Source organism: Balaenoptera borealis, assembly GCF_965194805.1.
Source record: "Balaenoptera borealis genome assembly, chromosome: 8".
Taxonomy (NCBI): domain Eukaryota; kingdom Metazoa; phylum Chordata; class Mammalia; order Artiodactyla; family Balaenopteridae; genus Balaenoptera; species Balaenoptera borealis.
Genome location: NC_138865.1, coordinates 98,697,739 through 98,721,621, shown reverse-complemented (window position 1 = coordinate 98,721,621; position 23,883 = coordinate 98,697,739). Strand labels below are relative to the sequence as shown.

General features: G+C 44.9%; 1 protein-coding gene across 6 annotated transcripts in view; it reads left to right on the top strand.

Annotated features, from left to right (window-relative positions):
- The window catches only part of EPB41L4B (erythrocyte membrane protein band 4.1 like 4B), a 143,280-nt gene extending 121,591 nt beyond the window's left edge, over positions 1–21,689 (top strand). For 3 of the 6 annotated variants that reach the window (XM_082403888.1, XM_082403885.1, XM_082403883.1), the window contains 6 exons: positions 10–199; positions 2,064–2,141; positions 8,028–8,144; positions 10,398–10,466; positions 16,903–17,048; positions 18,280–21,689. In XM_082403888.1, coding sequence (XP_082260014.1) covers positions 10–199; positions 2,064–2,141; positions 8,028–8,144; positions 10,398–10,466; positions 16,903–17,048; positions 18,280–18,349 — 670 coding nt within the window. In that variant the 3' untranslated portion in view covers positions 18,350–21,689. The remainder of the gene's footprint in view (positions 1–9; positions 200–2,063; positions 2,142–8,027; positions 8,145–10,397; positions 10,467–16,902; positions 17,049–18,279) is intronic. The other 3 variants (XM_082403884.1, XM_082403887.1, XM_082403886.1) reach the window with 3 other exon arrangements.
- The last annotated feature ends 2,194 nt before the right edge of the window (positions 21,690–23,883 follow it).

Below are 23,883 nucleotides of genomic sequence, written 5' to 3'. Positions count from 1 at the left end.
TGCTTCTAGTAACCGCAGTGATGAAGACGACCTCCCTCCAGACCTGGCCGAGGCAGCGGGAGCGACCACGACTCCAGCCATGGCCACCACCATGGCCACCACCACACAAGTCTCAGTGCCGCTGGCATCCCCCAAGGTCCACAAAGTCAGCTCGCCTCAGAATTCAGAAGGCAAGGGCCAGCTCTCCCCAGGGGCCAAGGTATGGCGGAAAAGCCCTGAGGAGTAGCTATACTTGCCGAGAACTCTGCATAAATTGTGTGTGGCATCTGTATGCATTTAAACTTTGCATCACCAAGTCTGTGCACTCGTAAAACAACAGTAATAACCACCAAAGCATGTGTTTTGTATAACCTGTCCCTGAAAGATAACCACGTATGAGAGACAAATGGTATAATATAAAAGCATGTACTTTGTACTTGAAGGGAAATTTAAGAGATTTTTGAGGGCAATTTTAGTTTTAGAATATCATCCCTGCAAAAGCTCTTGCTCTACTGTGAAGACAGAAAGCAAGAAATGGGTTTTTATCCCCCATAATGGAAAATTTGGAGGAGTAAAAACAGAGGTATCCCTATCCCATTCCTTATATGGGATAGCCTGTGTTAATAGTTTGAAAGTGGGAAATATTATTCTATTTGTCACTTTGAAATTTCAGGAAATTGCCAATGATGTGAATGGGCTGTGACTAAGGCACAAGACATTTCTCTTGATTTCCTCTGAGTGACGCTTAGCTGTGGTCACTCTTCAGCAATTGGTCCAAAGGCAGTCACATGTCTTGCTCTCCAAGCAGATGCTGAGTCAAAGGTTGCTTGGTCTGTGGACCCCGCTGAGGAACACTGTGTGCATGAGGTGGGGCCCCTAATGCAAGATTGGAACCTTAGAGTCTTGGGGGCCAAGACTTGGGGCCCAATTGCTCCTTTCAAACACCTATGGCTGCTTGAAACAAGTAGTCACTCCGCAGCCCTTGTTTCTCCGAGCCTCAGTTTCCTCTTTCCAAAAAAGGGAATAAGATCTGCTACGATGCCCAGCTCGTGGGTCCAGCAGAGATTAAAGTGCTTGTGCAAACAGGATGCCCGAGGCTTCTGTAGCTCCAGGGATCATGATTCCTGGTAACATCTAAGTAACAATAGTCCAGGCCGCATCGTGTATGACTGAGCCCGTCTTTCACGGGGTCCCTTCCCGGGGTTTCTGGGAATACCTCTGTGTTCAACAGGATCCGGCTGGATCCCTCAGCCAGTGACTGGCCCAGACTGAGGCTCCCCGCTTTTCTGTAGATCACCTCCTGGGAACTGGAGTTGGGTTCCCCTCCACTGTGCTGAGTCCCTAGCACTGCTTTGTCCCAAGTGTGGACACAGGCTCCTCTGTATATCCCAGGCCATCGTTAAAACCACGCAAAAACATTTACAGAACAGAAGGGAATTCAGTGGAGGTGCAGGCAACATCGTACCAGAAGCCACAAGGCTCCCTCTTCTGGCCATCTCTCTCCTTAGGGCCCTGCTTGCACCAAGTAAATGCGACTTATTTTTTTCCACAAAGGGTTTCAAGTCCCCCCATGCTGCTGAGATACCCCCAAGGCAAGGCGAAAAAAAATTTTTCCCAAAAAATGAACGTGATTTTCAGAGGTGCCATCTGAAAATCACTCTCCTACCATAAAGCTCTTCCTCATTATTGTGTAGATGAGTTTAGCTCCTCGAGGTCTTGATCCAGGATGAGGTCTTTACTCTCTGTTTATATATTCAAAGGACGCTTTGAAGTGTTTTTCCCCCAAAGGCCAGTCAAAGAGCACTCAAAGCATTTAAGAAAAATTGTTCGCAGCTTCAAAAAAGACAGTTCTCCACCCTATACCCTACCTCTACCCATGAAGATTTCAGAAAAACTCAGGGTTTGGTCTCAACATTTTGTACACTACTGAGTTAAGAGAACTCTGTGGGGGGTTGGCATGATAATGAGTTCAGTGTTAGAAAAGGGGAAGAGGAGAGAGGTCAGGACCGTCTGTATTTTCTGTTGAAATTCCACTGTCAGTCCAGAGCCGGCACTAACTGGGATATTTTTGTCTGCCTTTGTAGAGCCCCTCTGACCGAGGAGGTGCCTTTACCTTGGAGCCAGGTGATCTCCTGATGGATTTCACAGAAGCCACTCCTCTGGTAAACTTCCCATTTTGCTAAAACCAGAAAAGCCACAGACCATAGAAACATCTTGGCAGTGGGACGGATGGACAGAGGTGGGCATCGCTGTTGGGAAGGCTCTTCCTCTTGTCCTGCTCACAGCCTGGAGGTTCAGGGATCAGCTTTCTTCCAGGGTTCAGGCATCACGGGTCCTTCCCCCTCACAGAGCCCCGGAGGGAGGGCCGTGCTCCCTTTCCTCTGAGGGTGGCTGAAGGGGCCCCACCTGGCCTGTCTGCTGCTCCTTCGTGCTTCCGTCTCGGCTTCTTGGCTTCCTGGGCTGCATGCCCACCGTGCGTGCCCGCCATGGGGCATCTCTTGCTGTCTCTTCCAACAACGTGCTCCGGCCTAAAGTACCAGCTCAAGGCCTCACCTAGGTTTCTAGGCCCCTCGTGCCTCCCTGCCATCCTCCATCCTCTGCGTAGAGGTCTCTCCTTCAGGATGGGATGCCTGCAGGTGGGAAGCCCTTTCAGGGAAGGGAGCACTGGACCAGGAGTCACGCGGGCCAGGCCTGGCTCCACTCTGCTCCTCACCGTAAGATCCTTCTCATTGGATAATCCATCTTCTGTCAAACGGGGATGTCATTGTTTGCCCTGTCTGCCTAAGAGTATTATAAGGATCACATCAGAGAGAGCGCCCCATATATAAAGCACCACAAATGTGTATAAGATACTATAAACATGATTAGATGACACAGGCAAAATTGGATGTATCTTAGGCTGGGCTCAGCCTAATACCCAAGTGTAGTGGAGCATAAATCATGGTCCACAAATTTGGCATGTGAGTCAAAACGTGAGCCAAGTCAAAAACTATCTCCTGAGAACTTACTCTGCTCCTGGCTGTGTATGAGGCTCTGGGAATGGATAGGGCAGCTAGAGGCTGGAGGGGGCTCAGGTTGGTAAAGGGTCAGGATCAACAGGAGAACCGTGTGGAAGATGCCTGGGGAGAAGCCAGAAGTCCAGGAGCTCCCTGGACAAGGGTGTGGGGGATGGGAAGGATTTCTGGAAGGCTTTCAAGAGGGGACAAATGAGGCAAAATGCTGTCCAGGCTTTAGGAATGATCACCGCTCCTGCCTCAGCTAGCACAAGGAAATCATTTGTGATTTATGCAATTATACTTCTCTTCTGGAGAGCTGGTACAGTCTGAGAGCTTCGAGTCAGCGCCTTCAGATAAACTGCTTGAGAACTGACAGTGGGCAACACCCAGCTTGGGGACCTGCAGAGTTACTTCCTTCCCATGCTCAAGTAAATGGACCTGGTTATTCATGGCCTTTTTGTTAGATTGCCAAGATAGGGTAACCCGGAAACACCTCATCGCCCCTTTGCCCAGATGGGGAAACTGAGTCCCAGGGTGGGGTAATCATCCAGGGACCAAGCTGGAGCTGGAGCCCAGATGTTCTGGCTCTTTCTCTGGTGCCCTTTGCATCCAATTGAGCTAAATCCGGCCTCCTCTTTAGGGAACTTGCCATTTTGGAGAAGAGCAATGCCTGGAAGAAGGGCTGTGTTTCAAACACTCTAAGAGAGTCTGTATAAACTGCTACTGCTGTGGGACCCTGTGCCTAACCCTGTCTGGGGGCACTAGGAAAAAGAAGGCTTCATGTTGCTAGGGTTTTAAGGTATGAGTAGGAGTTTGCCAGATGGAGGAAGTGGACCAAAGCATTCTATGCAGAAGGTACAGCATGAGCAAAATAATGATTATTTATTATTATTTAAAAGGTCTGGTGGATCTGAGACCTAGGGTTAGTTTACAAAAAAATACATCATGGCTTTGACAGGAGTGATGGGATTCCCTTAAAAACCATTGTGTTGTAGATCCAGCTTGTGGATTTAATTGCCCCACCTTTTCTGTGTTTGGCATAACAGACTGAGATTAGAAAGGAAGCAGCCTCTGGCAGGGACCCAGAGGTCCCCTGATCTCAGGTGCCACTGCCTACCAAGTTACTGTCCACTCTCTGCTTGCACCCCTCCAACAGCAGGGAGCTTATTCTGTGTCCCCAGGACACTTTGCTTGTGTCTCTGGGCAGCTCTGACCGAGCTCTGAAACAGGGTCCAGGTGCTGCACTGCCCAGCCACGGGACAGCTGAGGTTTTTGTACAAGACACAGCTGCCCACTTCACAGCTGAAGTTTGCAGTGAATACCTTTTTTCAAGATGAAGCATCCTTTTTCTTATTTGTGCGGATTTGAGGCACAAGTGCATGTTCACAGAGCACATGCACACAGAAGGTATGCTGGAGGGCTACTATTTCGGGCTTTCCTTGGCATAATTGGCTTTGACCTTACTTCACTCCAGAGACCTATCTCCATGAGTGCCGAGGGGTCCTAGAGGGGAAGAGGGACTCCAGCAGCCTGCTTCTCCCTTTGTCTGGTCCTCTTACCTCCTTCTCCTCCATTTGTTCTTCCCAGCATCAAAGAAATGCGAGCTGCAGCCCTTTCTGCCCTTGATGTTAGGGTGATGGAGGGGCGTGGCATCTGTGTCTCTAAAGACAGCCAAGGAAGGCTAGACTTAGGGTCTGGGGCTGGAGGAAAGTCTTAAAGCTGTGTCCCTGCCCTGGTTCCTCGGGCCAGAGCTGGAAGGACAGGGAGCTGGAGAGAGAGGAGTGGGACAGATTTTCTTGCCTTCATTAAACCAAGTTCCACCAAGACACTATTGGAGCTAGTTTAACCCTTATGACTCTTTACCCTAATGATCCAGTCTCTGCATGGAATGAAACATGATCCAAACAGCCAAGAATAATAAAAAAGATTCAATCTTTAACTGGCATCTCTTAAGATAATGAAAGAAGATTAAATGAACACCTCCTGGTAACAGTTCTTGAGTCTCATTTTGCTTCTCTCTTAATTCTCTTGCACCCTGCACTTCCCCAAGGACTTACATCCTCAAACTCTCCACAAAAACATTCTTTCTAGCTTCACTCTTGTAGCATTTTCCCCCTCCTTTTCCCAACTCTTTTCTTCTCTAATCCCCAACTCTTTTATTACGTAGCTCAATTTAGCAATCCAAGTCCTACAACCTCTGCAGCTCTGTTGTCTGCCCATTCTTGGAATCTGCATCATAGACTCTTCAAGATCAGATAAGAGTTTCTGCCTGGGAGGGAAGCTTGGGGCTGTGAGGATGGGAAGGGAAGAAGGCAAGTGATTGAAGACAGCACCCACTCTCCCTCTGGTCTTCTCATTTGGTGTGCGGGTGTGTGGTAGAGTGTGAGGTGTTAGAAGGTGGGCACATGGACACGTCAATCATGTTGACGTTGGGATGCAGAGTCCCACCCTCTACTCCAGGTCAGTCATTCCAGCTTCCTTCCCCAGGTAACACAGACCGTGAACACCCATACCTTCTGTGTCCCTGATGCTCTCTCTTTGGGGCTTGTCCTTTCCTGATCCCTGTACTGCAAGAACCACTCACCCAACTGCAGAGCATCAGAATCCAGGTCTCGTCTGGGTCAGGGAACATTAGTCAGGAGTTCATGTGTCAGAGAGGAGATGACCTGGCCAAAGGAAGGTTGTGTAGGGCCCAGAATGGGCCCTGGGTTGGGTGTCAGAAGAATTGGGTTTCCATTTGTCTCAATAACTTAGTTTTTATTTTGAACCTCATTCTAGCAGGAGAGCTAAAGCTTAATCTCAAGTCAAATCAGGTGCCTCTTCAGTCTTCCTGGGGTTTCATCTGTGTTCTTCAGGGCACGGGGAGAGGGAGGGAAGTCTCTTTAGTTCGTGAAGTCACCTGTTTGCTGATACATCTGGGACACCCGCTGCTTCGCTTATGCCCCTTTTGGGTGGGTGGAGATCACAGTGCTGCTGGGATGTGAATCCCTATCTGCTGGACACACCACACAGCCATTCTGCTCTGCTCTCCCATCTCTACCTGAGTAGAGGGGTGCAGGTCCCCACTACTCTTTAATCCCTGTCCCCCAGCCTCTGCCTATGAACTGGGGGCCCAGAGCCCCTTTGTTCAGCACTCACTAATGTCTACCCCTCCTCCCTTTCCTTCTGACTTCTCTCTCTTATCCTCAGGCTGGCAATCTCTTTTCTTATCTGGATGAAGGCTTACACATTTTCACCATCATTTATCTATGCCAAAACCTTTCTGTTCCCCAGAGAGTCAGATTTTGAAACTCAAAAGCCATATAGAACCCAGCTGCCTGAATGTAGAGAAGACCCAAGGAGGAAAGGAAATACCAGGAGAAAACATAAATGGTATTTCAAAATAGTATCCTATTACATGTGAAATCCTGTTCATTTACTACAAGTCAGAAGTGTGGGAGCCCCAGGGATGTTCTTTTGTTTAAATCCGCTCAGATGCATTTAGAAATCTTGAGTTTGAAATCTGAGATCTAAATCTCCATTTAGAAAGGTCAGAGATGCTTGTGGGATGGACCAACATTTCTTTACCATAAAAGTCCAATGCTGGGCAAAGCTTAAGTCATCCATTATAATCTTCAATACAGACACTGGTGGCCAGTACATATTTTGGCCTCAAGGCAGAATGTCCATGTTTCTTGGTGGTTTATGCCTTAGGTAGCATCTTACAGAGCATAACATTTATCCTGAGGACCAGAGGGGGAGGGGGAGTTTAAGTAGGGTGGTAAAACTTAATTGCACATTAGGTGACTAATGTGGACTCCCTTGTTTCTGAAGAATGGATTTAGAAACAATCAACAAGAGGGTCTAGACCCATGGATTCAGACTTTGCAAATGCAATTTCTGCATCTCCCACGTCTGAATAGTAAAACAAGGCTATTATGGAGACCATTGTGAATAATGGTTGTAAAAGCCCTTTGGAGATCATCTAGGACTGCACAATAGTAAAAAGGATGGAGTTAGATCAATTTGGAGATGGAAAAGAAGGCTACAACTTTCTTGATAATTTTTCAGTGAAACTTTCCCAGAGGCTCTACTTGATTCATTATGTCAGGATCATACCAACTACTTAAGAAAACGCTCATGAGCTAAAAGATGCATGTATTTGTTCCCTGGAGTAATGGTTCTTTCCTGAGACCCAAACTGACCCTGTCAGTGGCTCCCTCCCCTGACATCAGAGCATTCTCCCCTCACCATTCTCATCCTCACCAGTACAAGCTGTTGGATCTCTGCTGGGTGCATGACACTATTTAGGGCTGGGGCCAGGGAACCCGGTATCCCAAATGACATGGCATTTTCTCACAATGCTTGGTATCTCCTAGCTAAGCAGCAAGCCCCCTCACCCCCCAGTGCCAATACAAGATGCCAAGGCCTGGGTCCATAGATGTGGGAGGAGGGTCACGGCCAATATATTTTCTGAACACAGATAAAGAGCCATGACAGATTAAATGTTAAACTCTGTGTTCCTTCTCATTGATGTACCTCTTTCTTGTAGCTCTCTGTTGGGCATCTACTCACTTATCCACTTATAATGTGGGCCCTTACTTAGCAGAGTTACAGGAGACCATGGGGCATGGAAGGCAAAGACTCTCCAGTATGTGGCCATTGCTCATTTTGCCCCCATGGCTGGCTTCACTGATTCATCTGAGCTTTTTCTGGCTTGGCCTGGGCAATGCTTCAGAATCCTCAGCAGCACACCGGTCCTGTGCACTTGGCACAGGACATGGCCCCTACCTGCCAGCCTCAGCAATGGGGTTTTGATGTGTCGTTCTGCTCAGATAGTGGAGAAGACAGAGGAGGGCCAGAGAGGAGGAGAGAAGGTGGAGAGAGGAGGGAAGAGGGAGGGACCAGAAGCCAGGTGGCCAGAGGCTGGAAGGAGGCTGCGGGTGAGGCTGGCTTGAGAGCTGTCTGAAGTCGACAGATCCATCTTGCACTGTGCTGTCTTTCTCTCCTTCCCCTCCCTTCTCTCCTCCTCTTCCTCCTCCTCCCCCCCTTCTCTCCTCTCCTCGTGAGCAGGCAGAGCCCGCCAGCGCCCCCCACTGTGCCCACTCTCGCTGTTCTCCTCCACTCTCTCTCCCCATGAAGGAAGAGACCACTGGAGTTTGCATGCACCCTCCAATCAAAACGAGGCTGGTAGGTACCCTGGCAGGGAGAGGGGCCCGGCCAGGAGAGGTGAGGCGGGCAGGAGCCACCAGGAGGCAGCCCGTGGGTGTGCATGAGCACCAGACCTCCGGAGGAGCCCAGGGCCGGCAGGGGCTCTCACTCCAGGATGATTGCAGAGTTTGGAGTCCAGCCAGCCCTGGTCAAACTGGGACCCACGGCTGTGGTCCCGCCCCTTCGTCTCTAGGTCTCAAGAACTGTGAAGAGTTTGTTCTCCTAGAGCCGTGCTGAGGCTAGATGCTTTCCGCAGAGAGAAAAATTCTTAGTTGCATTTCTATTGAAAACAAAAGCTTTTAACTTGTGTTTTCCTGCTATTTATCAAGATGACAATATGAGAATTATATAATGACTTGAAGGGAATCACCCATAATCGCAACCTAGCACAACTTTTTTTCATTTTTGCATGTTTCCTTCTAATATTTATTTGCATTCATTCATAATTTTACATAGTTAAATCAGAGTATCCATATCATCTCCTGTTTTCCTCTTTCGCTTAATGTTTTATTGTTTCTAGCTTGTTCTTGGTGCCACATACTGTATATTACATCAAGTGAACGGTCCACCATCTACCTAACAAACTCTTTACTGCAGGACGCGTGCTTTGTTTCCAGTTTGTCACTATTCGAGGGAACACATATAGCTTGTGTGTCAGGTATTTTATTTTCTCAGGCCAGACCCTGCTGGGTTCAATATTTGCAACTTTGGCTTTGCTAAAGTCATTCTAAAGTGGTGATACCAATGACCATCAGCGCCATCATCAGAAGAGTGAATGTGCTTTGCCAGAGCCCCGCAACCCAGAGTGTAACTGTTGGAATGTCTTTTTCTTCTTTAGAGCAGGTATAAAATAACTCTTTGAAGTTGCCAACTTTCACGTTTCTTTAATAGTGATAATAATCCTCTTTTCCCCTTTTATTTCATGATGGTCTGAGTCTTGTCTGTATGTTACTTTCACTTTGCTTTTGGTCTCAGAACACCATGTTAGGCCCTGCGAGGAGAAAGGTTCCCCCCAGTCTTTCTCTTGCTATGCCGCAGGCAGTCACTACCAGCAACCCGAGTTGGCAGCTGAGTCCCTGGGAATTTTGAGATATTTAAAGAGACTACGGAGAGTTTGCGGAAGGGGAGCAGGCTTGGGCTCGACATCTCAGTGCCCACTGCAAGGACATTGTCATTTCTAGATCGGTTGAGTTGAGACCTACTCAACTCATTCAGAACCCTCAGCAGATTTGGGTCTGGTCTGATGTGTTCCCGCTCCTCCCTACCTTACCGTCCATTAGAATGACTCAAGGCCATCAGGTAACTACTCCAGGGTCCATAGGCAAGACTCTGAGAGACACTAAGGCGGTGGCGCATAGGGAGTGGTGGCCTCGGTGTCTTGGCTGCAGCCCTCTGGTGGCGGATGGCACAATGTGCATTCACCAGCAGGCAATTTCTGTGCCCCTGTGGGTTGCAGACAAAGCTAGTGCCACAGTCATCAGGACCCTGGGCCTGCTGGCAGTCCTCTAGGCCAGCTTAAAGAAAAACACACACCCCCACCCCCCATCCTCCAAGGCCTCCTGGAGGCCAAAGATGAAATGACCCAAGAGAAAGAAATGGAAGCAAAGGCTCTTTTTGGCCACTTAGCCCTACCTGATCATGCCGGGGCGTCCACCCTCTTTCAGACCCCAGCACGGGGCACTTCTGATCACCATGCCTTCTGTTCCCAAGGTCACGGCGGTGGGATTCTCCCATGCTTACATGGGTTCCCCTGAGGTTTCCCTCTATGGCCCAGAGTTTGCAGGGAGCCCAGCAACTAAAGTGAACAGGCAGGGAATCCTCCTGGCCTGCTTAGTCCAGGCCTCCTGGTACTCTGTCCACTCTGATACACTGTGTTCCCAGATGTGCCCTCTCAGCGGCCTCTAGTCCATTCTCCACAGCTGCAGGGGAGCCGTCAGCAGGCCCCCAGGGAGCCCTCACCTGCCTCATTATACGCCCTGGTCATGGTCAGGGCGAGGAAGACTCCAGCCTGTCTTCCTTGCAGCGGCCTGGCCCTATAGCACAACAACGGGCACAGATATGAGCGCTGGGCAACACTCCTAGAGACCCTTGGTGTATTTCTTCAACAAGTAATGAAGGCTCGGTGTGTGTTCCCCTGAAACCTTCAGTTCGGTTTAAAAATGCACTGCCAAAGATTTCAAAACTTTGTTTTCTAATCTGAAAGTAACACTCTTCTCTGTCTCTTTTTTGAAGATAAAAACATTCCCGGCTGATACAGTGACCCCTTTTCCTGATCCTTTCATAACAGGGCCACAGTTTACCGTAAGTAGATCCGGAAAACAGATCTGTGTTTCGAGACATTGTTCCCAGGTGGCGTGCTTTCCTGTGGGTTGCCAGCCAGCAGTGCCAACAGCTTCTTTTGATCACTGTGAACTCTGTGAGGCTGGGAAGGAGCTGGGGTTTGGGGGTCTGCATCTTCTAGTTTTATTTTATTGAGGTGAGCTTCATGTAACATAAAATTAACCACTTTAATGTTTTGGGTTTTTTTTAAACTTTTGGGTTTATTTATTTATTTTTACTTTTGGCTGTGTTGGGTCTTCGTTTCTGTGCGAGGGCTTTCTCTAGTTGCGGCAAGTGGGGACCACTCTTCATCGCGGTGCGCGGGCTTCTCACTATCGCGGCCTCTGTTGTTGCGGAGCACAGGCTCCAGACGCGCAGGCTCAGTAATTGTGGCTCACAGGCCTAGCTGCTCCGTGGCATGTGGGATCTTCCCAGACCAGGGCCCAAACCTGCGTCCCCTGCATTGGCAGGCAGACTCTCAACTACTGCGCCACCAGGGAAGCCCCAAAAATTAACCACTTTAAAGTGACAACACAGTAACATTTAGTACATTCAGTGTCATGCAACTACCACCTCCATCTAATTCTAAAACCTTTTCATCACCCCCAAAGGAAACCTCATACCCATCAAACAGTCACTTCCCATTTTCCCCTTCCCTCTGGGCCCTGTCAACCACCAATCTGTGTTCTGTCTTTCTGGATTTGCCCAGTTTGGATATTCCATAAAAATGGAATCATATACTGTGTGACCTATTGTGTCTGGCTTCTGTCACTTAGCATAATGTTTGTAAGGCTCATGCACACTGTAAGATATATCAGTACTTCATTTCTTCTTATGGAGGAATAATATTCCGTTGTACTTATATACCATAACTTGTTGATCTATTCATTCACTGATGGGCATTGATGGGTTGTCTCCACCTTTTGGCTAATGTGAATAATGCTGCTGTGAACATGCAGGTACCTATATTTGTCTGAGTCCCTGTTTTTAATTCTTTTGGGTTGGATCTGCATTTTGATAACGGGAAGATTTTAGGTTAAGTTATTTTACCACTCTGAGCACCAGTCTCCTCTTACTTAAAGTGGAAATAGTAATAACATCCTCCTTCTTATATCTGGTTGAGGGAAGGATCAAAAGGGATCAAGAACTTGAAAGTACTTTATCGACCACAGACCACCCCACAAATGTCAAGTATGACTGTTGTTTCTCAACGCTGGAGAGGCAGGTGGTGTACTTAACAAGAGCAGGTAGTCATGACAACTGGCTTTCCCGTTACCATGGCTCTCTGTGTCGCTGAGCAGCTTATTTAAACTCTTTGCAAACTGTTGAAATGTTTTTAAACATTTAAATGTAGTTTCCTCATCTGCAAAATGAGAGAGTTCGATGATTTTCAGGATTCTTTTCAGCTGCTCAACTTTTTTTCTTTAACTAAAAGCTTCTGCAGAAGCTCACCATCTACTGAGCAGAAGTGGGGAGGCTCAAATGGGGGGGCAGAAGAGTCTCCCTCCTCTTTCCCCTCACCCTCTCCTCCTCCCAGCGATCAGAGTATGCGATTCCTAGAACCAAGAACCAAGTGATCCCTGAGGCTCCTTCCAAAGGCCAGTCTAGAGGATCTGTGAGGTGGGCTGTGAAGTGGCCTAGGGGTAGCTTGAAGTGCAGTCTCATGGGTTAGGTGATGGTCACTACCTGAGGTGGCCAGCCACATGAACAGGGAGGGTGTGAGCAGTGGCTGATTCATGTTTCGGAGGATGAACAGAACTGGGAAGGTGTTCAGCAGTCCATGCAGAGACAAAAGCAGGTTTCTAGAACAGTCCATGCTAGGGTCATGATCTGCTTCCAGAACCTGCCTTTTAAGAACCAGAGGACAGAGACACAGGGGCTGGGCCAGACTGTTCAATACTGCTGCCCCAACATTCATCTGGCCCCTGCAGTTTGGCTAGGCACAGCTCCCCAGCTGGAAGCTCCGGCTCCACTTCCTCTGCTGGCCGTGGCGGGCACTCTGGCCTGCTCCCCAGCCTTGGCAGTGCTGCGAGGGAAGCCTTTCCTGAAAAGCTGGGGGCCAAGATGGAGCAGGAAGCCAATGTCAGAAACCATGCCGGGACTTTTAAGAACTGGGCAAGAGGGCCTTGAAGGCAGCTGGAGCAGGCAGAGGGAACAGCATGAACCAGAGTCCTGGGGCAGAGGAGCCATCCCACATTCAGGGGACTGAAATGAAGGCCAGTGGGCCTAGAAGGCAGAGAGCGAGGGTGTGAGGCATGAGAGGAGGAAGGGGAAGAAAGCAGGGACAAACCCTATAGTGCAAAACCATGCTTGGCTTTGTAGGCCAAAGGAGGGGCTCTGATCTGGATCCTACGAGCAATGGGAAGCCTTTGAAGGACTTTGAGCAGGGTAGTAACAGGGCAGCTGCATTTGGAAATGATCCCTGTGATGGCAGTGGGAGCAGAGCTGGGTTCAGGCAGAGTGGACTCAGGGAAATAGCCTAGAAATCTAGGACAATAGTTCAAGGGAGAGAAGGCAGAGAGTATGATCCAGAGTGGTGTTGATGGTGGAGGTGGAGAGATGAGCACAGATCAGGGGGATACTTAAGAGGCTGGTAAGGGGGACTTCCCTGGCATTTCAGTGGTTAAGACTTCGCCTTCCAGTGCAAAGGGGTGTGGGTTCAATCCCTGGTCGGGGAGCTAAGATTCCCACATGGCTGGTGGCCAAAAAACCAAAACATAAAACAGAAGCAATATTGTAACAAATTCAATAAAGACTTTAAAAATGGTCCACATCAAAAAAAAATCTTAAAAAAAAAAAAGATTCTTAAAAAAAACAAAAAAGAGGCTGGTAAGAAATTGGATTGGATGAGGGTGAGGGAGAGGGAGGGCCAAAAAGGGTTCCCAGATTTCTGACTTGCAGAATGTGGATGGAGAGTGGGTCCATTCACTAAGATAAGGAAATCTTAGGGAAGAGTGGATTGGGAGGGATAATGAGTTTGCCTTTGGCCATGATGTGTTAGAAATGCCTTGGAAACATCTGAATGGAAACAATGAATGGGCAGTTGGATATCCAAGTCTGTATCAGGAGACAGGACCAGACTGGAGATTATAATTAGGGAGTTACTAACAGCTGGATGGTAACAGAAGCCAAATTCATGAGCTTCAGCTTCCTAATTTTCTTACCCGCCTCCCGCCACCACCCCCCCAACCCCCGTGTGTCATATTGTCTTTTCCTCCCCTCCAAGGTCAAGACACTTGACCTTGCTGCAGGGTTGGCCTCTCCACAGGCCTCCACACCTATCCGGACCACACTCATGGGGGAGCTCAGCAGCTCCAGGGAACTCCACCCAAAGTTATTCTGGCAGTTGATCCAGCATTGACCTTGGGCCTGGTTTCAACAACCAGGCTCCTTGCTTAATCCTGAGACCAGTTTCTGGCTTGTATTTGGGCCTGTTAACTCTACTTGATATTCAGCCCAGGGCCTTGGTCTGTCTAAGATGAGGGCCCCTGCCTGGCTCTGGTCAGATTTCTGTCCCATGTTCTTCTGCCTAACCTGGTCTGTCCCTGTGTTATCTGCTTTGTTCCAGCAAAAGTTCGTTCATTCAGTTCTTCATTCAACAAATATTAAGGCAAGTTCTCAGGGTTGAGATTTAATAATAGTAATTTTCACTGCTCCCTAAGGTCATTCTTAAGTGAAGCTGGCTCTTTCTTTTTCTACTTTGAGTGCATGGCAGTAAAGAATATAATGACTATTAATAAAGTCTGGTGCCACTGCCTTGATTCATGCTCAGGCCCTGGTACTTTTACCCACTTTTGCCTTTGTATGTAAGTGTAAATGTCCCTCTTTTTTCCAGAAAGGATCAAAATTGGCATCAAAAGCCCAACCTCCCCCCACTTCACTGAAACAACAAAATAACTTCTTACCCCAGCTCCTGTATCAGGAAGGCTGGGCTAAGTCATGCTTTAAAATGACAAATTGAATTTCCATTTTTTTGTTGTTGTTGTTCAAACAGAAAGTCACGATTATAATCATCCTCATCAGTTCATTCAGGCCCATGTAATTAATTTTTTTTTCATCTTGATCTTTTGTTAGCACTTTTATGAATTCATCAGTTTTCCATTAGAGTTCTGAAAATGCTTATTTATTCAGTTCAGCAGTATAGTCAGTTACCAGAAACCTGTACTTGTCAGAGTCTTTTCCATGAATTCCTTGAAGATGAAACACTTTTATAGGAACATTTTTGCAAAAGCATCAGAGTACACCCAGAACTATCTGTAAATGACAAAAGACTTAAAAATGACCACGGTTAAAGATTTGATGAAAGTTCATAATAATGCAATTGACAAGGAAATTTAGTTATTTCTGAGATGTACATTTTAAAGTAATAACTAGGATTATGACTACTCACGCTGCACGTCTGTCAGGAGTGGGCTACACATTCTGCTCTGTGTTGCTCTGTTTCTGGGACCCAGGCTAATGGAGCAGCTGCCATCTGAAACATTGCTAGTCACAGTGGCAGAGGTGAAAAAAAAAGAGGTGACAATCATCCACTAGCACTTAAATCTTCCAATGGAAATAAAATATGGCACCACATTTCTTTGGCCAAAACAAGGCACATGGTCATGCCTAACTTCAAAGTGGGGTAGGGAAGTGTAATGCTACCATGGAAATCAATGAGCCAGGATTATCTGGTAAATCACACAAGTGACCACTACAGCCCAAAGTTTGGGAAAGCTCCCTGTGGCAAACATCACATGCTAGCAACTCTACAATGCTCCTGTTCTCGTGGTCAATTCTTTGGCATTGCTCCAGCCCAGGCCAGGTCAGTTCTCTCTCTAGAGGCACTTGTAAAACAAACAAGGGCTTGTATTTCTCAGCAGTAGTCTTTCAGGACCTCTCAAAGATAAGATTCTCCCCATTGCTCAAGCCAGATATACCCTTACAGAACTACAACTACACCTGGTATTTTTGTGGTTTTCCATGTTTCCCTAGGAGGGACAGCTCATCGTCTGTCTAATCACTAGAAATATATTGCTCATTTGATGATCAAAACCTCTTCTTTAGAAAGCCACGTGAAAAATTTCTCCAAGTTTGGGGCCAGGAACTAGCATGAAAACTCAAGTTATAAAATATATAGCTGGTACTACTGAAAGGATATAAAACAAACAAAAAAGTATGCATAGAAAAAATGCTATGAGGAAATACACTGAGAGTGATAGTAAGGGATTATGGAATTTCTTCATTTATTTACTTTTATATATCTTCTGAGTTTTCTATGTAAAGTAATAAGCATATCTTGCTTTGTAATGGAAACAACAATAAATTATCCTCTCCAAATGAGGCAGTGTACTCTAGACCAATAGTTCTCAAACTCTACTGTATATCAGAATCATCTGAAGGTCTCGTAAAAACACAGATTGCTGGACTTTGTCCCCAAACATTCTGGTTCCAAAGGTCTTAGTTGGGGCCTGAGAATTTGCATTTTCACCAAGTTTCAAGATGGTACTGATGCTGCTAGTCTGGGGCCCATACTTTGGGAACCATTGTTATAATGGTAAAAAACACCAATTATGAAGTCAGCCAACCCTGGTTCTAAATACTGGTTCTTAATACTTATTAACTGTGTGACCTTGGGACGATTACTTAACCTCTTGGAGCCTCACTTTCCTTTTCCATAAAATCAGTTCCAAGATGTGCGTTTTTCCACCTTCTAACATCTCTGAAATCAGAATGTTTATTACAATAGTGTACATGACAGAGTTCGGATGGTTACTTTTTCTTTCTCTGTGGCACATGCAAAAATGGTGCATCTTACAAATGGTGGTGTCTAACATGTGATGAAACATGACCTCTACCTTTAAGATTGTCCAGAGGTAACGTATGTCAAGTGCTTAGCATAGTGGCTAGCACTAAGCAAAATCGTTTAATAAATGGCAATTGATTAACTATTATTAAAAAATAACAGGGACTGGGCTTCCCTGGTAGTGCAGTGGTTAAGAATACGCCTGCCAATGCAGGGGACACAGGTTCGAGCCCTGGTCCGGGAAGATCCCACATGCCGCGGAGCAACTAAGCCCGTGCGCCACAACTACTGAGCCTGCACTCTAGAGCCCAAGTGCCACAACTACTGAGCCCGCGTGCCACAACTACTGAAGCCCATGCGCATGGAACCCATGCTCCACAACAAGAGAAGCCACCATAATGAGAAGCCCACGCACCGCAACGAAGAGCAGCCCCCGCTTGCCGCAACTAGAGAAAGTCCATGCGCAGCAACGAGGACCCAACGCAGCCAAAAATAAATAAATTAATTAATTAAATAAAATTTCTTAAATAAATAAAATAACAGGGACTGTGTGGTAAGGCTTAGGGAGCAGCTGACAGTGTAAAAATGGGACCCAAACTGAGATTGATTTCCTCTTTTCTGTTTCCTCTCCAGGCAGACTTTAGAGACAGTAAATTACAATGCTGTCCTGGCCAGTCTTCCCCACTGATTCCAGCAGCAACCCTGAGGCCTTTGACAGAGACCGTCTCCACAGTGCAGACCATCTACACCATTCGGAAGCCTGTTTCTCCAGTGGCCAGGTGAGTCAGATCAGCAGGTACCAACAGGTAACTCTGATGACAGGAAAACCAGGCACAGGCTCTAGGTGCATTGTGTTTGTGACATCTACCACTCTCTTATTCATTCTTTTATTCATTTATTCTCTGAATATTGATGTTTATTAAAATGTCGTCAAAGGCTAGACGCTATTCTAGGTGCTAGGGATGTAGAGTGAACAAAACAGATGAAAGTGCTACCTTTATGGAGTTTACAATTTAGTGTCGGGGGAGGGGAGAGAGACATTGAATGAGTGTGTGTATGTGTGTGTGAGATAGTGACAAGTGCTAGGGACATAAATCCATGAAGGGCAATAGGGCATGCTGGGATGGTCTCACCCAGGTGGCATTTAAGCAGAGAGCTGAAGGTGGTGAGGGGAGCAAGCTGCAGATATTTGGGAAAGGAATATAGTAGTCAGAGGGAACAGCCGGTGCTAAGGCTTCTGAGGTGGCGTGAGCCTGGCATGGTTAAGGAGGAGTTAAGGGGGCTAGTGCAGCCAGAGAGGTAGTGAACGACAGGAGAGGAAACCCATGAAGCTGTAGGCTGGGGCCAGATTGTGTAAAGCCTTCTTGGCCATAGTAGAAACATTGCTTTCTACTCTGAATGAAATTATTTAAAGAATTGATTGTGCCTTTCAAGACGTGTACTTCCTGTGGGGTGTGTGTGTGTGTGTGTGTGTGTGTATGCGTGCACCTAAACAGTGGAGAGAAATTCCATAGATAGGCAACTGGGCTCGAGGGCCAAGAACTCAGCAGCAACCTCTTAAAGCAGCCAATTTTACTTCATTCAATTTTATTTATTAAAACATTGGAGGTAATTCTGGGAGACAGTGCATATGAAACCAATTGAAAACATGATTTAAAGAAATCTAACCCCTGGACATTTTCCCATTCATTTAAATGACCTTTACTGAGAGGCTTCTATGTGCCAGATCCTTTGCTAGGCTCCAGGGTTTCAGAGAGGAATGGCATATATAACAGTCAGTCCCCTGAGGAGCGGTGCCTTCAGAAGCTCTCCGTCTGGTGGGGGAAACCCATAGGCAGCCTATTTCAGGTCACTGTAATGCTAGCAAATGTAGGGGGTCCTTAAGGAGCCTGAAAGAGAAAGTCAAGAACTCAGATTGGGAAAGAATCTGGGAGACGACATTTAAACTGAGACTGCTCTTACCATATTTGAGCGTGTATCTCACCATTTTGTCACCTTATTCTTTTTCAGTGCAGAGACGCTCCGGCAGGAACTGGAGAGAGAGAAAATGATGAAAAGACTGTTGATGACCGAACTGTGAAATTCTCCCCTTGGTGCCTGGAGGATGGCATGGTGCCTTCTGTCCGTTTTCTTTCTTCGGGCTTTGTGTGATCACTCTAGCACAACATACAAATGTGTGCTCGGTTGGCCCAGGTCTCTGTGGTTAGTCGAAGCCAACTTCTGGCTTGACTTCTATCGGAAAAGATATTTTATGTCTCCTGAGTATTAGAGTTTTTCTGCTACTCAGTGTAGTTGAGACAGGATTTGGTAAGCCTAGAAGAAAGATGGGAAAACCAGGATTCCTTTTCAGAAGTACCTGTGTGTATATATTAATAACCACAGGGGTTAATATGGCACGGAATCCTTTGCTGTCAATCTCAACCATGTGATTTTGTATGATTGACACTTGCACCAAGCTTTGACTGTTGTTAGAGTCATTTTTAATGAGAGAATAATTCTTTACTGCTGGTTTTTCATTTACACTGGTAAATACACAGATCTTACAAAGTCTTTAACATTCATTTTTATTCAGACACAAGTAGGTGAACTAAAAAAGGAAAGTTGCAGTCACCAGGGCTGAAGGTGCTTCAGCTTAATCTGAAATACAATTTAACTTGTGAATTTATGGTATATGATATTATTTGGGATATATAAAATTTATTATTGAACCCAAAGTAAGACATTATAGTTTAAATTGTCTAAAAATCCTTACAAAGTGACTTGATATCAGGATTCATTTGGGTGTTCCATAAAGGAAAATTATTTCTAAAGTTGATCAACTCATGTCCTGTTGACAGAAACTTGACCAGAAGAAACTTTGCTCTCTTTTTATATAGTTTCAAGAAATGTGTTTTTAAATTTTTATTATGCACTTGAACAACTTTGCAGGAATAATTAAGAACCCCCGTAACCACAAACTAGCCCTCTGAAATGTTTCCCATGCTTTCTCAGTGAATATGCACACATTTTTACATCAATACGGTCAGTGTGTACGTGCTCTTTGGTTACTTCCTCCCTCTAACACACAGCTCCTCTTTTCAACACTGATCCTGCTCTCACCAATTTTGATTTCTTTGTATTCATGTAACATGATTAACCTCACTTCTTGCCATTACTAGATATTTGAGTTATATCTAATTTTTCACTCTTATAAATAGTGCTGCTATGAATGTCTTTGTAAAAAATGTTCCTTCCTTTGGATTCTCCCCTTGGGAATATCTCCAAAGAGAGATTACAAGGTCAAAGAGCATGAGGGATTTTATAGCTCTTGTTTCATAGTGCCAGATTGCTTTCTAGAAAGATCTAGTCTCTGGGTTGAAAAGACCTTAAAGGTCATCAAGTTCAACCCCCCCATCCTCTCTGAATGCTTGAATCCCCTCTACAATTTATGATGCCACCAGCAATGTATAAGCATTTCTATTTACCAATAGTTCTGCCAGTATTGGGTTGTGCCATTTTTATTTATTTTTGCTAGTTTAATAAGTGCGTATAGTTGTTTCTTGAAAGGTGGTTTTATTTCATTAATTGCTAGCAAGGCTGAGCACTTTTCCATGTGGTGACTTATTAGCTGTATTTCCTTGTGTGTAAAATGTCCATCCATTTCTTATGACCACTTAAGTGGAATTGATCTCGTATATTTGTATCAGAACTGTATTTTTATGTTGTATAATTTGCTCTCCTGTCCCTATCCTTAAACCTGAATGGTGCCAATAATTTGATACTAATGATTATAAAAAAAAGTAATGCCTCATTGACTAGCATTGTTGTAAAATGAGGTAATGTACGCAAATATTCAGATAACAGAGGATTAACCCTTTAAGTGCTGAATCTATACAATTTTAATATTTTTTTGGGAGGAAATCTTTCTAAAATATATTACACACTTCCCTGCCTTAGTAAACAGAGTATACTGGAGAGTATTTAACCTTTTCTTGATGAGTCATGGTCATCATTACGAACATCAGCCCCTTTTGTACCTTGGTGTGGCGCAGTGATGTCATCAGGAACTATCCAAATGTGCAGGGCTTGGCTTGCCTTTCACAGACTAATGCTTTTCTCATTGATGGTTTGCACTGCTGTCTGCTCTATTGGTGAAGCTGTCTGGGGGCAATTGTGGTATTTGGGAACTTTTACCCCCCCACCCCAATACTACATGACCCCGGCTGTACTTTTAAAACAGCTTTAGCCGTTCTTTATGTTGTGTACACGATACAAAATGTGTTCCTGTACAGTATGGGGGAAATATCTGTTTCTGGGGTTGTCACCTCTTGCCAATCCCTCCTTTTCTAACCTGCTTTCTCAGTCTTCTGCTCTTCACTTCTGGCTCTCTGATGGAAAGCTCCAGGGCAAAACTGAAGTTTTCTTGAGGAAGCCAGGAAACTCAGTGTTACATACGTGTCAGGTTGGCTTTGCTTCCGAGGAGGGATGCATGGGCTTTTTGGCCATTGTTCTCAGGAGGCTCTGAGCCTGCTGCTTCTTCCCCATGTCCCCCTGGGTTCACAGATGTTTCTGAAGGTTGATGTCACTGGAAGTCTGATCACAAACAAGTTGGCTGTTACTGTATATGAAAACCCAGTACCTTTGGCAGCTCAACTCTAACCAGTAAAATCAAGAGGATTCCATTGTTTCAGCAGTTGTCCTGGTTATTTGCCTACGTACATGTATGTTGGGTGCTTGGCATTGTGACCTGAGAAGATGACATTGTGTTGGGTGGATTCATAGGGATAAAAATGAATTGGTACAATCACTTCGCCTTTTTTTATATACTTAAAACCAAAATAACAGTACCATACGGTCACACAACACATCTTATGTCCAGGGAGAAAAATCAGCTTGCTGACATAATCATTCCGGAGCAAGTGTTCCAGACTGTGAGCCACAGACTCCTGGTGGGTATGGGGGTGAGGGTTAATGCAAGTGGCCTGGGAATCCTGAAACCCCAGGTTTGTGGATTGTAGATTACATAGGCAATCCTTATGTTTAAAGAGTTTAAAAACGAGGTCCTAGAGCATTCAGAAGATCCCACCTGAATGCCCCAAATTTTACACTCCCAGAATAGCACAAGAATATTCTGTTACCATCTTTATCTTTCTTTCATCATCTCAAAGATCACAGCTTTTAAAAAACTTGAAATTCACCATGTTAACCATTTTAATGTATATAATTCAGTATTTTTTAGCATATTCATAATGTCATACAAATATCACAACTATCTAATTACACAACATTTCCATGATTCCAAAAAGAAACTCCATATCTGTAGTCACTACCAATTCTCCCCTCCCCCTATCTTTTAGCAACCACTAATTTACTTTCTGTCTTTGGATTTCTGTCTATGGATTTGCCTATTCTGGACATTTCATATAAATGGAATCACAATATGTGGTCTTTTGTGACTGGCTTCTTTCACTTAACGCAACGTTTTCAAGTTTCATCCATGCTGTAGCATGTATTAGTACTTCATTCCTTTTTAATGGCTATATAATATTCCATTGTAAGGATATGCCACATTTTGTTTATCCATTCATCAATTAATAGACATTTGGCTTGCTTCCACTTTTTGACTCTTACGAATAATATGAACATTTGTGAACATATGTTTCCAGTTCTCTTGGGTATATAACTGAGATGGGAATAGCTGCGTCATACGGCAACTCTATGTTGAACTTTTTGAGGAACTGCCAAGATCACAACTTTTATTTCATAAACAATCAAAAGTGAAAAAAATCACATATATTACTAGACAGACAGAAGCGTGGGCAAATCTGTTGTTAAACTGGTCAGATACCGAGATGCAGCACTGATTTGTGGGGGGTGAAGTTTATAACAGAAAAAAATTGTTTTAGAGAAATGGCTTTGAGAAGAGAAAATAAAGGTGCTATCTTTTTGAAAAAATGCAAATGAAATTAAACTCAGGTTCATCTCTAAGTTCTTGTTTGAATACCCAACTCCTGTTCAGGCAGTGGTCTCAGCATGTTCAGGAAACGTTCTTCCTTGAAAAATATGTACAAAAGAGAAAACCACAGTATTGTGGATTCACATCAGTGGGGAGCAGAGGGTTTATGCAAAACCTGGGATATAACAAAGTAGGGAATATGTGCTGAGGGTGAGAACAGGTCTCCCTCCAGGGCTGAAATCTTGTAAGAAAACAAAAAGAATAAGAAAATCCCAAAAGCAATTTAAGTGGATGAGAGAGAACCTCGTGAAAGGAAGCAGCCAAGCCCGTAAGGAATTGGAAACCAGAGTAGGTTCTAAGGCCCTGGGGTGGTGTGCAGACTTTTAAGTGACCCATGAAGATTATGGGTATTCTCCCTAGAAAAAGCTATACGTCACACATCATTCCAGGACTTTCACTGGATCCTCACACCACCCCTGAAACCCATCTATGTCCGCCTTTGAGTCCATGGACCCCAGGTCCTTGATCATGGGTAAGTCATTGAAATCTGCAGTTTACCTACAAGCCTCATTTTAAGCTGTGGGTGCAAACCCTTCTCCAACACCAGCACCCAACATCCCCTGCCCAAAAAAAAAAAAAAAAAAGCCCACCTGGTTTTACCAGACCAGTTTACCAGAAGAATGACCTGGTTTTAATTTGCCTTATATCTGGCACCATCACTGTTAATTGTATTAATTAAAATGAAGGGAATAAAAAATAAAGTAATAGATAACAGCTTGGATTCCCAAACCGGTGAATCAACACCAGAATCAGAAGTCCAATGCTTGCTTTTTTTGCTAAACATTGGTCCATTTAAAATTGGCCATATCTTTCCTGATAAACAGGAAGATGAAAAGAAAGACATTTCAATTTTTAACAAGATTTTTTTTTTGATTTTTTTGTTCTTTAAGGACTACTCTAACAGATTTTCAATTGATTGGATTTCTTGTATTTTAGAATTTTATCCTCTGAAAGCTATGTTTTTGGGAAAGAAATGTCTTTGTTTTGATTTTTAAAGTAATTATAGTTCATCTTACCTTTTTCAAGCAGTAAATCTGACATAGTTCTTACAACGACTGGGATATTGGGAGACCTAGTGAAGCCCAGTGTTTCCATGAATTATACCTGAATCACCTGTCAGGATAAACATGTTTAAACTCCAATTGGACAACCCACCATCAGTGTTAACTGATACCTAAAAGCAAACATTTGACCTCTGGGTCACACAAAACTCACTTTCCACAGCAGTCCCCTGTCTCCCATCTCTCCTGGGCCAAAAAAGGTTGTAATCACTAGTTTCTTTTGAAACTTTGTATTTCATAACCATAGGCATATTCATTCGTTCATTGTCATAGGGTTCAATACTATAAATTTAGGTATTCATTCAATACTACTGATCCTCACCTCTATCATGTTACCTAATCTCCAGTGCATCATGGAGGTTACTGACCACCACGCGGCACTGCCTGACTTCTCTCGTTTGAAACCTCTATGCTTTTCTGCCTCCGTAATTATTTTGTTTGTTTATGCAATAAAATAAAATTTAAAAGCAAGCTAGAATGCTGGATCTGCAATACTAGCATAAAAAGAATCGTCTCCATGTTTTCTAGCGGAAAACAGCTTAGCAGTTTGAATGTGTT